At 50.8% G+C, this 13,929-nt stretch overlaps 1 protein-coding gene across 4 annotated transcripts in view; it reads left to right on the forward strand.

Moving 5' to 3' along the window:
- LOC147013124 (calpain-5-like) overlaps positions 1-13,929 on the forward strand; it is a 79,163-nt gene that overhangs the window by 57,457 nt on the left and 7,777 nt on the right. For all 4 annotated transcript variants that reach the window (XM_085854731.1, XM_085854734.1, XM_085854732.1 and 1 more), the window contains 2 exons: positions 12,560-12,679; positions 12,773-12,969. In XM_085854731.1, coding sequence (XP_085710857.1) covers positions 12,560-12,679; positions 12,773-12,969 — 317 coding nt within the window. The remainder of the gene's footprint in view (positions 1-12,559; positions 12,680-12,772; positions 12,970-13,929) is intronic.

Here is a 13,929-nt window from a genome sequence, read left to right on the forward strand (position 1 = left end):
TGCATGGAGAGTGAGGAATCGAGTCTTTGATGAAGAGAGCAACTCCTCCACCAGGACGAGGCTCAGGTCTGTCATACCGGAGGAGGGATTAACCAGAGAGAGATACTTGGGAGTCAGTCAGACACGTCTTGGGGGAGGAAAGTTTGTTAGGCAGACTATGTCTGGGTTGTCAGTGGCAACCTGTATGGAAAGATCTGAAAGGTTTGAGCAAAGGCCCCGGATATGTGAGGTCCACACTGTTAATGAAGAGGGAGGGAAGGGGAGGGGGAGGGTAGAACAAGGGACGAGGGTGGGAGGGATGGAGGGTTGTTGAAAGAGCGTGGGGAATTGCAGAATAGCTCGGGGAGGGGGCCGGAGGAGGAGGAGGAGAAAAGATTCTGTGGTGATGGGGGAGAGGGGTGACAAGGGATGAGGGGGTGGAGGTAAGGAGGGTTGTTGAAAGAGTGTGGGGGTTGCAGAATAGCTGGGAGAGGGGGCCGGATGAGGAGGAGAAAAGGCTCTGTAGTGCTGGGGGAGAGGGGGGACAAGAGAGGGGGCAGAAGGCAGTTGAGGATTTGAGGAGGTGGAGTGAAGAGATGGAGGTTGAGAGGGCAGTGGAAAGAGGCAGCTTTGTAGATGGGAGGGGGGCAACTTTGAGAAGGGTGAGTGAGGGGGTGAATGGTGGGAGAAGGGTGAGTGGGGAGAGTTGAGGGAGAAAGGTGAGGGGGGAGTTTTTGAGAGAGGTGAGAGGGAGGCTTGGAGGGAGAAGAGTGTGATGGTTGCTGTGAGAGGGGTGTGTTGGCACTGAAATTGGAAAAAAAAGAATGGTTGATGGAAAGTGAACAGTCATTGCAAACTGGGGTTTTTAAAAGTTTTAGGTCAGAGATGCGATTAAACACATTTCTTTATGGATGCAATAAAGGCGAATTCAGAGAATGGAGAGAAGAAATGCTGTGACAGTTGGATTTTTTCGGCAAGGTATGAAGGAAAGGTCGAATTGAGAGCAGTCTGTTGAAATAGTGGAAGTGTCGTGCATTATGAAACAGTAAAGAGTACCACATGTGTGAAAGAGGAAGATGAAGCATTATAAGAGGTTGTTTTTATTATTATTATTATTATTGGTTGAGAGAGTTTTCATCAGATTAGGTCATGGAAGTGTTGCAGAAAAAAATTGTGAGGTGAATGGTGAAATTGGATCAGAAAACGCAGGGGGTGTAAACAGATCATGCGGTTACGGGAGAAGCTCTTGGCTATGGGAGGTGTATTGTCAAAAGTGAAATTAATTATTTTAAATAAGGATTGCGTATCATTTGGAAAAGGGAAGGTTGAAGTAAAATCGTGGAAGTGTGTGGTGAATTTGGAACGGTAAATGCAGTGTGAAGCTGCTGGGTGGATGAAAAGTACCAGGAAGAGTAGAGAGAGACACGTGGTTACAGGAGGTGTCGAGATCGAAAGGATACTAGGAAGATTATTATTTTTTGATGTATTTTTGAAGAACAGGTAAGATTCGGGAATGGAGGGTTGTAGATCGGGGGAAATCGTGAAGGTAATGGCGAGAGAAGGTCAGCTCAGTTGAATAAAGATAGTGTGCCGGCAGGAGGAAGAAGATGAAGAAGAAGAAGAAGAAGAAGTAGAAGAAGAAGGATGATCGAGACTTGTGAGTGTGCAAGGAGAAAGGTAGTTTTTTGGGGGGGGGGGATTTAAGACAAGAAATAGAGTGTTTAGTTGGGAGGGATGGGGGACGTTGGGAAAGTGGGAAAGATAGAAATTGAAGGTAATTGGGAGAAAATACCAATAAACACGATCGTACACCGAGGGGAATGATGGGTAGGCCTCAAGCACCTGGTCAGACAAGGTCGATGAAAACTCACAAAATAGCATGATTTTTGAAACAAAACCGAACTAGGAACACACAGTAACATGTAGGTGAGAAAATAAACAGTGAAACGGGACAGATAATGACCGGAAACTTAACTTTGAGATCGTCAGCAGAGAGCCCTGAAGGAGACCTGCCAACGCTCCAAACCCAGAACCGGAAGTGAAGGTAACTGTTGCATACTATTGGAAGGTAACTTTGAGACCTTTGGACACCGTCAACCCTTTAGAAACTCATAAGACCGCTTAGACTCCTTAACACTCCTTAACACCCCTTAACACCCATTAAACCCTTAGACCTTAACACCGCTTAGACCCCTTAATTCCCCTTCATAGCAATTTATGCCCTTTAAAGACCTTCGACCCTTAAGACTGTTTAGACTGACCCCTTAGACTGTTTAGACCATTTAGACTCCACAGCAATTTATACCCTTTAGAGTCCGATAGACATTATTTGACCCTTCAGACACTTTCCTGACCTGTAGACCTTAAATACCCTTTGGACACTTTAGTCCTCTTTTGCTCTTAAACTCCTTTTGACCTTTTACATCCTATAGACATCTACCCATTTACAGACTCATTTCGACCCTTAAGGCACTTTCAACCCATTAGAAAATCGGGGAAAAACCCACAAAAATAATTTTTGACGATCTTTTTCATGCACCATTTGCATTGCATCACAAGTTGCAACAACAAATCAAAACTGATATCTCAAAGAGAAACTAATGTTGAAAAGTGAAACTGCAACTACTGATCTACCGATCATCAAATGGGAAACCAGAATGACATGCTGTGAGAAATACTGAATGTAAATTGCTGAAAGCAAAGCTATGGGGAGTGTCAATAGAGGAGGCGGGGGGGGGGGAGGGGGAGTTGGGGCTGAAGAAGCAATGTGGAGAAGGAGAGGTGCCTTGGGGAGGTCGGTTGCCATGGAAAGAAGTTTGGTCAGGCAAGAGGCCGAAAATGTGCCTTCATCCATTTCCCAGCAGAACTTCCATAATTTCACACTCGCTCCAAAGTGGTACTTCAGAGGTACAACATGCATGCAACAAGCAAGGAAATATTGGCTAGTGGAATGGAACGAGGTTGCCAAGGTTACCGGCTACATCCATCGTGATATTAACGCTGAATTCCCGTTTCTACCAATGCACACCCCAAAAATTGCTCATTTCAGGTGAGACATCTACGAACCCCTCGGACATAGTCAACTTGCTAGTATACTATATATACATCTTCTTCTTCTTCTTCTTTCGGCTGCTCCCATTAGGGGTCACCACAGCGGATCATCCATATGATCCGCATAGTGATTTGGCACATGTTTTACGCCGGATGCCCTTCCTGACGCAACCCTGGTCGCCTCTTACGACACAGGCATATGGTACACCTATTTTAACCGGGGTATACACCAGCCCAGTACACTGGTACTCATTTCGCCGACCTCGGAAGGATGACAGGCTGAGTCAACCCTATATATATATATATATATATATATATATATATATATATATATATATATATATATATATATATATATATATATATATATATATATATATATATATATATATATATATATATATATATATATTGTTGTTCGTCTTTCGGCTGCTCCCGTTAGGGGTCGCCACAGCGGATCATCCGTAATGATCCGCATCCTGATTTGGCATAGGTTTTACGCCGGATGCCCTTCCTGACGCAACCATGGTCGCCTCTTACGACACAGGGATAAGGATTGGATTTTGCCATGATTCCGGGCTGCTCTACACCCTCTCATAGCGCGGCCCAGCGCAGAGCACCCGTCCTCGAGGGATCCTCCAACCCAAGCTTCCGAGTAGCCACATTACAGGCGCATGCCACTACGCCTGGTTACAGTATATGTATATATATATATATATATATATATATATATATATATATATATATATATATATATATATATATATATATATATATATATATATATATATATATATACATACATATATATTGTTGTGGTTGACGAAATTCGCAAACCACCATTCAGGTCCCTTAGGTGAGACATCTCTGTAAGTATATGTGTAGTTAGGCCCAAACCCGTTGTTTAGAGGGAATAAATGTCATTCATGCAGGCTGCGACCCTTTTAGATAGCCGTTTTTCTTTTACTATCTTTATTTTGGACCAGCCGCCATTACTACCACCACCAACCACGTCTCAACAGCCATCACACAACAACCACCAACCACAACGCCGCTTCACGACAACAGCCACGACCTTTACTGTCACAACTCGCCACCATCGCATCACCACCATTCTTGCGCCACTTGTGGGCACCGATACTGGACTCGTGCAGGGCGCGCACCGAGCAGCGTGTTCAGAAACATCACAGACTTTCCGAGGAAAACGGATCAAAAACGACTCACGCCCACTTCTGTTCCGTCCTATCGGCGAGCGTGGGGCGATTTGGCCCCGCCTCCAGGGCGTTGGAGTGCGGTCGCTATATGCAAATTCATGGATCAAAAAGCATTCACGCCCACTTTTCCTCGGTCCAATGGGGAGCCAGTGAGAGGTGAAGGGTCGGAGGTAAAGGGTCAAAGGTGAAGGAGCGAGGCCACGGGGGATATAAACGGCTGCGTTCGTCAGTCAAAGCAGTTCGCAGTTTGGAGTTGGGAGTTCGCGGAGCCAGTGAAGAGTTGGGACAAGTCAAGAGAGGAGACGGAGAGGGCGATCGGACGAAGCTGTGGAGAGGCGGCGGCGGCGAAGGCGGTTGAGGGGGTGCTCGCGTCGGGGTCGGGGAGCTGCGGAGGGAGAGGCCGGCGGCGCGACCGAGGTCGTGGTGGAGACGCTCGTCGCGGGACCCGAGACAGGGAGATATCCTCCTTTCCCCCGAGCATCAACAACCCCCTCCTGTTTTCCCCCCCGCGCTGAGATAGTGCGACAAGGGGGCCCCTTTCCCATCCCCTACCAGACACTGTCCGCGAGGCCCGCGGAGTTGGGGCGCCACCGCCACTTTGCGTCTCATCATCAGACGGGTAGGCCCGATGCGGTCTCAGCCCCAGGCCCGCCTCATCCTTGAGGGTGGTCCTTTTCTTTTGCTTTGGGTATATGTGTTGTCGGCGCCGTCTGTGAAGTAAAACTGCATAAGTGTCGCCGTGTGCTCGCGTAGTCGGTAATAGATCTGCATTGTGTTTCTCTTTTATATTTGCTTTTTGTGTAATATTGTGTGTTTCTTCTCCTTTTACATTTGCTTTTGGTGTAATTGTATATGTGTGCTTTCCGTGTGCCATCGCGAAATAAATGTGAATTATGTTGAACTGTTTTCCCGTTTCGCTTCGTCTTTTCTTTCATTGAATCTCCATCTTACTTCACGTAAAGGGTTGGTAATGGGCTGAATACGCCCGATAATTAATTGAACCGTCGAGGCCGACGATAACACCGCTCGGTTATCCCGATAGTACGGAACGGGTCGCTTAAAGTGGCCCGTGTCCGAAGTCGACCTGCGGCGAGGTGCGATCGCCCGGTCTACCCTCCGTGTGGGTACTTAGGTAGGTCGAATTTGGCGAGCAACCCTATCCCACGCGGGGGGCCGATTGGCACGATCGTGGTGAGGCCGAAAGGTCCACCCATGACTGGTTCCCGGCGTTAGTCCGAGAGGGTCATGACTGGATTGTCCGTCCGGTGGGCGACGTGCCGCGATTCGAGTTACGTGGCCGTTCGCACGCCGGCGGGCGCGAATCCGCAACACTTGTGTCAGGTCGTGCGATATAAACCCATCGCCCTCCTCGCGGCACTGGTATCGGAGAACGGGAAAACGGGCTCTCCTGTCTCCAGCTAAATTCACGGAAATCGGTCCAGGGGTGAGAGGAGCGACCCCCGATTCCCTCCAAATTACGAGCGAGCTAAATTAACGCTTTACGAGAAGCAAGATGGCGTCTCAAGGCGAGCCGGAGCCGGGGGTATTAGAAATGGATGTAGAATGTGTAGAATCCATGGCTCAGGATGAAATCCCCGTGCAGGAAATGTTTGTTGTGCAGGAACACGGACTCGCCCAACTGAACCCAGAGCCCGAAATGGGTGCGGCGGCGGCCGCGGTGTATGACACCTCCCCTCCCCCTCTCCACCAAAACCCCCCGATCTTTGCCGAAACGGCTCACCCAAGCGCACCCGACATGGCCCAGCTATTCGCCATGCTGGCGGCAATGACAGCGAGGATGGATGCGAATACACAAAAGCTGGATGCGAATACACAAAAGATGGATGCGAATACACAAAAGATGGATGCGAATACACAACAAATGAACGAAAAGATGGATGCGAATGCACAGCAAATGAACGGAATGGAAACAAACATGAGGGAAGAAACTAAAAAGCTGCGGGGTGAGACGCAGAACATGGGCCGATGCCTGCAGGCGGGCATGAAGGCCGTTAGCAGGGAGCTTAAAATGGCGACTCCACGTGTGGGAGCGAACGAGCTGGAAGGGGGTGCAACGGCTGTCGGGCCCGCGGTGGAAGCGGGTGAGAAAATAATTCGGGGGGCATGTTGGGCGAGGGTCGTGACAGAAAAAGTGACGGTAACCGAGAGGGACAAACTAATTGGGGTGACGGAGACGTGCACGAGGGAGATAACAAGGGAAGAGACGGAAATGATAGTTGAGACAAGGGAGGTAAAGGGTGAAGAGGTGACTGAGTTGGCAGAGACACGGGAGATGGGAACGATAGAGGAAAGACTGCACGATGAAGACGGGGTAAGTGACGCACACACACACACGGAGGTAGTGGAGGATAATGGGGGTGAGCTGGTGGACTGGGTGGAGGCCCGGTGCGAGCAGCTGGATGGCCTCCTCCAGGAAGGAGGGGAGGGAGTATGCCCCCTTGAGGCGAGTCACGACCAGGTGGGTTCGGTCGTACTTTGCGAGGTTGAGGGGACGGGTGCTGTGGACAGGTGCACGGAAAGCTTTGGGGGTATAGAGGCCCCGGAGACCCTTGTGGGGACACGAATCCCCAGTGTGGTTGTCCCTGTGTGTGTGGTGCAAGGTGTGAGTGCGTCCCCGTGTGTGGAAGCGACCCCGTGTGTGAGTGGTGTGGTGGCGATTGTGCCGGAGTACGTGCTTCCCAGCACGCCGTGTGTAAAAGGGGCACCGCAAGTGGAAGAGGCTGTGTGTGTGAGTGAAACGGCCAGTATGAGTGAGGCACCGCGGATGAGTGTCCCCGCGTGTGTGAGTGAGCCACGGTGTATGAGTGAGGCACCGCGGGCGAGTGCTCCCGCGTGTGTGAGTGGTATGGTTTGTGTGAGGGAAATGGCACGAGTGAGTGAAAGGCCGCGAGTGAGTGGAGCCACGTGTGCGAGGGAGATGGCATGCGTGAGTGAACGGCCGAGTGCAAGGGAGACTGTGTGTGTGAGAGAGCGGTATGTAAGGGAGATGTCGGTTAGCATGTGTGAACATGCAGCCGCGTCTCCCGGTGTGAGTTTAATGGTGAGGTGTCTTAGCGTCGTAACACGCGGGAGTGCGTGTGTCGAATGGCGACGACGGCGACATGTGAAGTAAGAAAGCCGAGTAGCGGCTGTAGTTGTTTCGGGGACCGTGCCGGGTTCACCCAGCAGTGAGCACGAGGTCCGTGCTGTGCAACGCACGAGGCCCCCACGTGCTCGCTTGCGAGAGTGAAGTCCCGGTCCGGAAACGCCAGCGGTGGATTTGCCGATCCCGCGGACGGACAAAGTTTAGGCAGGATTTCGGATTTGGACCGGACGGGTTCTCCACGCGATCGTGTGTGTTAAGCTCCAACGGGCAAAGCACATGTGTTCGCGTGGGGAACCCCTCGAGACGTGGGGCTTGTTTTTTTTTATGCGCACGGTGACGTCATGGCTGCACGCGGGGTTGGAATCCGGCAGGAGGAGTATCCCTGCCGGATGGTACCGTCCAAGGAGGGACGAGGTACACGTGCAGCTGCATGACGTCACGGGCAGGTGCAAAGTGCGCGAGCTGTGAGTTGCCGCGCTGGTGATGCGCATGGAAAAAAAACAAAAAAAAACAGTAAGCCTCACTTTCGGGTGCACAGGATTCCTGGGCAAGGGGTGGAAGACCCCCTTGACCTGGGCACAGGATGGAAACTAGTTAGGGGGAAGGGTTAGCTTAGCTCGACCGACTTCATGGGGCAGGGGTAAGTCCTCATGGAGTCCGTGGAATGGATGAGTTAGAGGGATTTAGATGAGCTTTAGGTTGGGAAATAAAATGATTTATTTGGAGACAGTGACAGACCTGTGAATGTGTAGTGGGGACGTAGTTTAGCTACGTAGTGTTAAAAGGAACGTGCTATAGTTTAAGGGACGACGTGGGAGCACGAGTTAGTTAGGGGAGGTAGTTAGAAGGATGGCAGAGTTCAGCGGTGAGTGTGTTGAAAAGTTGTTGGTGAGTGAAGTGGAAGCATGCGCTTGGTGAGTGAGTGAGGCCAGCGGGTCTGTGTGAGTGGAGCGAATGGGGAATGCATGGTGCGATGAGTGATTGGGAGAAGTGACTCCCGCCCAAGGGACCCCGGGGTCAGTATAAAGTGAGTTAGGGGGTTAGTCAAATTTACAAAATGGAGGTCGTTTTGTTGTTGGTGGGAGTGTAGGCTCGAAACCCATTTGGAGGGGTGCAGGAGCCCTGTTGACGGGCTGGGAGCGTGGCTGCGAAAAGTGAGTATCGCTGAGTGGGTACCCCGGGCACCAGGCTAGTCGGCCGTGGTAGGCCAAGGGCCCATGGGGGGCCGGGATAGCGTAGTGGGCACGGGTGCGCCTGCTTGGTGCGGGGGCCCGGGGCGCCATTAGCCGCGTGGGCAGTGTTGCGGGCACGGGTGACCCTCGGAAAGGGGCCTGGGAAGCCAGCCTGCCACGTGTGCATTTCAGGGGAGGTGCCATGGGGGGCACTCCCCGGTGTTAGGGAGCTGGTAGGCTCGGAGGCAGTGTAGTGCCCGGGGGTGCCATCGTCGGAGAATCGGCAGAGGGTCGTGCCTGCCAAAGGGAGCCACGTGTCCCAGCCATGAGACCGTGTGAGGGCACGGAGAGAAAATTGGGGTGTGAGGCCCGAAATTGTGAGGACAGCAACACAGGCGACGGGAATCTGGGTTGTTAGAACCAATAGTTTAAGCGCGAGGCGCTTGATGAAAGCCCCTGGGTAGTTTAACAGTTAAATGGTTAGGGTAGATTAGGAAGTGTACCCCTCCGCACCATCCATCCCCTCGCTCTCGTTGTGGGCCGCTGGACCCACTTTGGGTTAGATCGCTGAACTCTGGGGAGGCCATCCTGAGGCTTCGTTGGGCCTCGGCACAGGACGCCAGCTCTCCCTTATTCCCCTCCGGGAAGGGAACGTAGGGGTTGGGAGTAGGCTAGGTGACAGAATAGGTTAGCCGAACAAGGACGATAAAGGGGGTTAGGGGACGATTTATAGTGGGGAAGTAAAAATAAAAAAATAAGTTGGGGCTAAATTGGGGTTTGGACAAATTAAGGGAGTGGGTATGGACAGTGACAGGCAAAGGCGATAGGTTGGGAGGGAGACCGTCGGGTAGGTCCGAGCCCGCCTTCCGAGTGGCCAGCACCACCGCACTCCCTCCACCAACCTCCACTGAACGGCAAAGGCTGGCCAGCTTCATCTGCCGGCAGGCTGTTTTTCTTCAAGGCCTGTGCCGGCCCACTTCATCGGCAGCTGTTGTGTTGCTGCAAGGCCTGTGCCGGCCGGATCATCTGCAGCTGTGGTACTTCAAGGCCTGTGCCGGCCAGTTCATCTGCCGGCTGTGTTTGCCTGCAGCGGCCTTCTTCTGCGGGCTGTGTTGCCTGCCGCCTTTGCCATGCCATGCCCACTGCCCCTGTTCACCAGCCCCGTTCAATTTTTGCTTTGCCCCCCCCCCTGTTCATTGCCATGTGCGCCAGGATCAGAAAGCAACAGTTTGCAAGCTGCGAGAACTGCCCTGTTGGCAGCTACAACACGGGCCTGCAGTGGCGGCCCGTGCACCGTGTTTGTGTTCAGTTCAAACCATTCATCCATCCATTCGTTGTGTTCTTTGCGTGTGCCACTTGAGCTGGCACGGAGACTACTTTCGTGCAGCCCATGCACCGTTGTGGTTCACTGCGTTCAGTTCAAAAGGGAAGGCCTTGGACTGCGTGTGAGCAGCCGGCCACGTTCCCTGTCACCTGCATTGTTTGAGCCAGAGACTGCATGTGAGCAGCCTGGCTCCCTGCTAACTGCTTTCTTTTTGCAGAGTTCATTGATCCTGGGCCATGGTTTAGTGTAAAATTTGTAAGTTAAGGTTAAGATGTACTGTACATATGAGTGCGCCCCCGGCATGTCTGTCTTAGCGCCGGCAATTTTATTTAAGTCGTCCGTGTGAGTGAGTTTGTTTAGTTAGTTACTCAGCCCTCAGGTTATTTATTTTGGGGACACGAATACCATGAATGTCGCACTCAGGGATCCGTAGGTAAAATGTACTAGGGGAAAACTACACATGATGGCACACGAAAATTTGACGACTCGGGACGAGTCTGTAAAAAGGGGAGGGGGTAGTGTTGTGGTTGACGAAATTCGCAAACCACCATTCAGGTCCCTTAGGTGAGATATCTCTAAGTATATGTGTAGTTAGGCCCAAACCCGTTGTTTAGAGGGAATAAATGTCATTCATGCGGGCTGCGACCCTTTTAGATAGCCGTTTTTCTTTTACTATCTTTATTTTGGACCAGCCGCCATTACTACCACCACCAACCACGTCTCAACAGCCATCACACAACAACCACCAACCACAACGCCGCTTCACGACAACAGCCACGACCTTTACCGTTACAACTCGCCACCATTGCATCACCACCATTCTTGCGCCACTTGTGGGCACCGATACTGGACTCGTGCAGGGCGCGCACCGAGCAGCGTGTTCAGAAACATCACAGACTTTCCGAGGAAAACGGATCAAAAACGACTCACGCCCACTTCTGTTCCGTCCTATCGGTGAGCGTGGGGCGATTTGGCCCCGCCTCCAGGGCGTTGGAGTGCGGTCGCTATATGCAAATTCATGGATCAAAAAGCATTCACGCCCACTTTTCCTCGGTCCAATGGGGAGCCAGTGAGAGGTGAAGGGTCGGAGGTAAAGGGTCAAAGGTGAAGGAGCGAGGCCACGGGGGATATAAACGGCTGCGTTCGTCAGTCAAAGCAGTTCGCAGTTCGGAGTTGGGAGTTCGCGGAGCCAGTGAAGAGTTGGGACAAGTCAAGAGAGGAGACGGAGAGGGCGATCGGACGAAGCTGTGGAGAGGCGGCGGCGGCGAAGGCGGTTGAGGGGGTGCTCGCGTCGGGGTCGGGGAGCTGCGGAGGGAGAGGCCGGCGGCGCGACCGAGGTCGTGGTGGAGACGCTCGTCGCGGGACCCGCGATTTTGTGAAATCCTCCTTTCCCCGAGCATCAGCAACCCCCTCCTGTTTCCCCCCGCGCTGAGATAGTGCGACAAGGGGGCCCCTTTCCCACCCCCTACCAGACACTGTCCGCGAGGCCCGCGGAGTTGGGGCGCCACCGCCACTTTGCGTCTCATCATCAGACGGGTAGGCCCGACGCGGTCTCGGCCCCAGGCCCGCCTCATCCTTGAGGGTGGTCCTTTTCTTTTGCTTTGGGTATATGTGTTGTCGGCGCCATCTGTGAAGTAAAACTGCATAAGTGTCGCCGTGTGCTCGCGTAGTCGGTAATAGATCTGCATTGTGTTTCTCTTTTATATTTGCTTTTTGTGTAATATTGTGTGTTTCTTCTCCTTTTACATTTGCTTTTGGTGTAATTGTATATGTGTGCTTTCCGTGTGCCATCACGAAATAAATGTGAATTATGTTGAACTGTTTTCCCGTTTCGCTTCGTCTTTTCTTTCATTGAATCTCCATCTTACTTCACGTAAAGGGTTGGTAGTGGGCTGAATACGCCCGATAATTAATCGAACCGTCGAGGCCGACGATAACACCGCTCGGTTATCCCGATAGTACGGAACGGGTCGCTTAAAGTGGCCCGTGTCCGAAGTCGACCTGCGGCGAGGTGCGATCGCCCGGTCTACCCTCCGTGTGGGTACTTAGGTAGGTCGAATTTGGCGAGCAACCCTATCCCACGCGGGGGGCCGATTGGCACGATCGTGGTGAGGCCGAAAGGTCTCGCGTTTCCCGGCGTTAGTCCGAGAGGGTCACGACTGGATTGTCCGTCCGGTGGGCGACGTGCCGCGATTCGAGTTACGTGGCCGTTCGCACGCCGGCAGGCGCGAATCCGCAACAATATATATATATATATATATATATATATATATATATATATATATATATATATATATATATATATATATATATATATATGTACATATATATTTTGGTCCTATCTTTCAATGGTGAAGAATCACTTGAAAAATTCTTGTCTCCGGATTTGGATCCTGATCTTCACTATATATATATATATATATATATATATATATATATATATATATATATATATATATATATATATATATATATATATATATATATATATATATATATATATATATATATATATATATATATATATATCTTCAAAAAGGCAAGCCTCACCAGCCACATTTTCAGTTATAGCTGTGACACTCTCATCAACAACCAACAAAGAAGAACCTCTCCCACGCTACGTTCATTGCAACATATTACATATAACAATTATCTGTAAAAGTTGTGGATGGATTCGAAGGTCATTTGAATCATGCATGCTATGTCATTGCAGTATGCATTTGAAGTTTCTGGAGGTGAGACCGAGTTTCTGTTCTACCTCGAACAGGAAGAGAGGGCTTTCTCGAGATCTCGCCAAATTAAAAAGCTCACCATTGGTTTTGAGATCTTCAAGGTATGTTACACATTAGTTCATTCATTTCATTACCAAATGTTAAATTATGATATGTTTTGTGAGATATCTGAGCAAGCACCATGAATGTTGCAGGTGGAGTTGAACAGGCGTTTCCGCATCCATGGTCGTGCCTCATCAATCTGCCGTTCAGAGTTTATCAACTCGCGTGCTGTGTTTCGGCGTCAGACACTCTCCCATGGTCGCTATGTGCTCGTGCCGAGTACATTCGAGCCAGGCCAGACTGAATGCTTCTTGATTCGCATCTTCTCTGAATATAATTCAAAACTTCAGTGAGTTTGACTTTTATGTTTTTGCAGTTTACCTATTTGTATACTGTTATGGATTTCAGAATCCGGTCTGATGAATGCATCCACACATCCAGGTCCTCAGACAGTTATTTCCTTAAATGCATGTTCAGATTAGCCCCGTCCCCATGTCTAATGGGATCTTAAATGGGATGCATTGAGAAGGGTAAAGGATAGCTCCCCTCACTGATGGGAAGCTTTTTTCTTTACGACAGACACGTTCACACACATTTCTTTCACGAGCTCTGAAGCTCGCCTCCATTTTTCCTCAGCAACATTCCTTCACGAGCTCTGAAGCCCGCCCTCATTTTTCCTGAGCAGCATTTTTTCGCCAGCTCTGACGCCCGCTTTTTTTGAGAGCGCATGGGACATCATGGTAACCATGCCCCAGTGGGGCGGAGTGAGCTTGGGGCAGACGGCACCCCGCGGAGATGGCCCAGGGATATAAAAAACAGTGAGAAAAAATGAACGAGGGACGTTCTGTGAGGAGAGACGTTCTGAGATATAAAAAAAAACGAGCGAACGAGGGACGTTCTGTGAGGAGAGACATTCTGAGATATAAAAAAGTGAGGAAAAAGCGAAAGAGGGACGTTCAGTGAGGAGAGGAAAAGCGAAAGGAGAGAGGAAAAAGCAAAGGGCAAGAGAAGCGACCAAGAAGCGGGTGTCTGACCAGCGCCGAAGAGGCAATTCGCCCTTCCAGTGCTTTGGCAAGCAAGCGTGTGGGTGTGAGCAGCGCCACCAACAAGTGAGGCACGGGTGATCACCAACAACACCAGGATCTAAACCCGCCATGGACGATCTTGGTGCCCTCCAGACTTCGACTGGCGTTCAATGCTGCCCCGCAAGAGGGTGCACGGCAAAGCTGGGTGCTGGCAACGGACGTGACATGCATACATTTTCAGGACGTTTTTGCTTCACGGACAACTTTCTGGGGAGCGAGACAAT

This window comes from Eptatretus burgeri, chromosome 14 (genome assembly GCF_056783735.1).
Source record: "Eptatretus burgeri isolate ZD-2024b chromosome 14, Ebu_testis_v1, whole genome shotgun sequence".
Taxonomy (NCBI): Eukaryota; Metazoa; Chordata; class Myxini; order Myxiniformes; family Myxinidae; genus Eptatretus; species Eptatretus burgeri.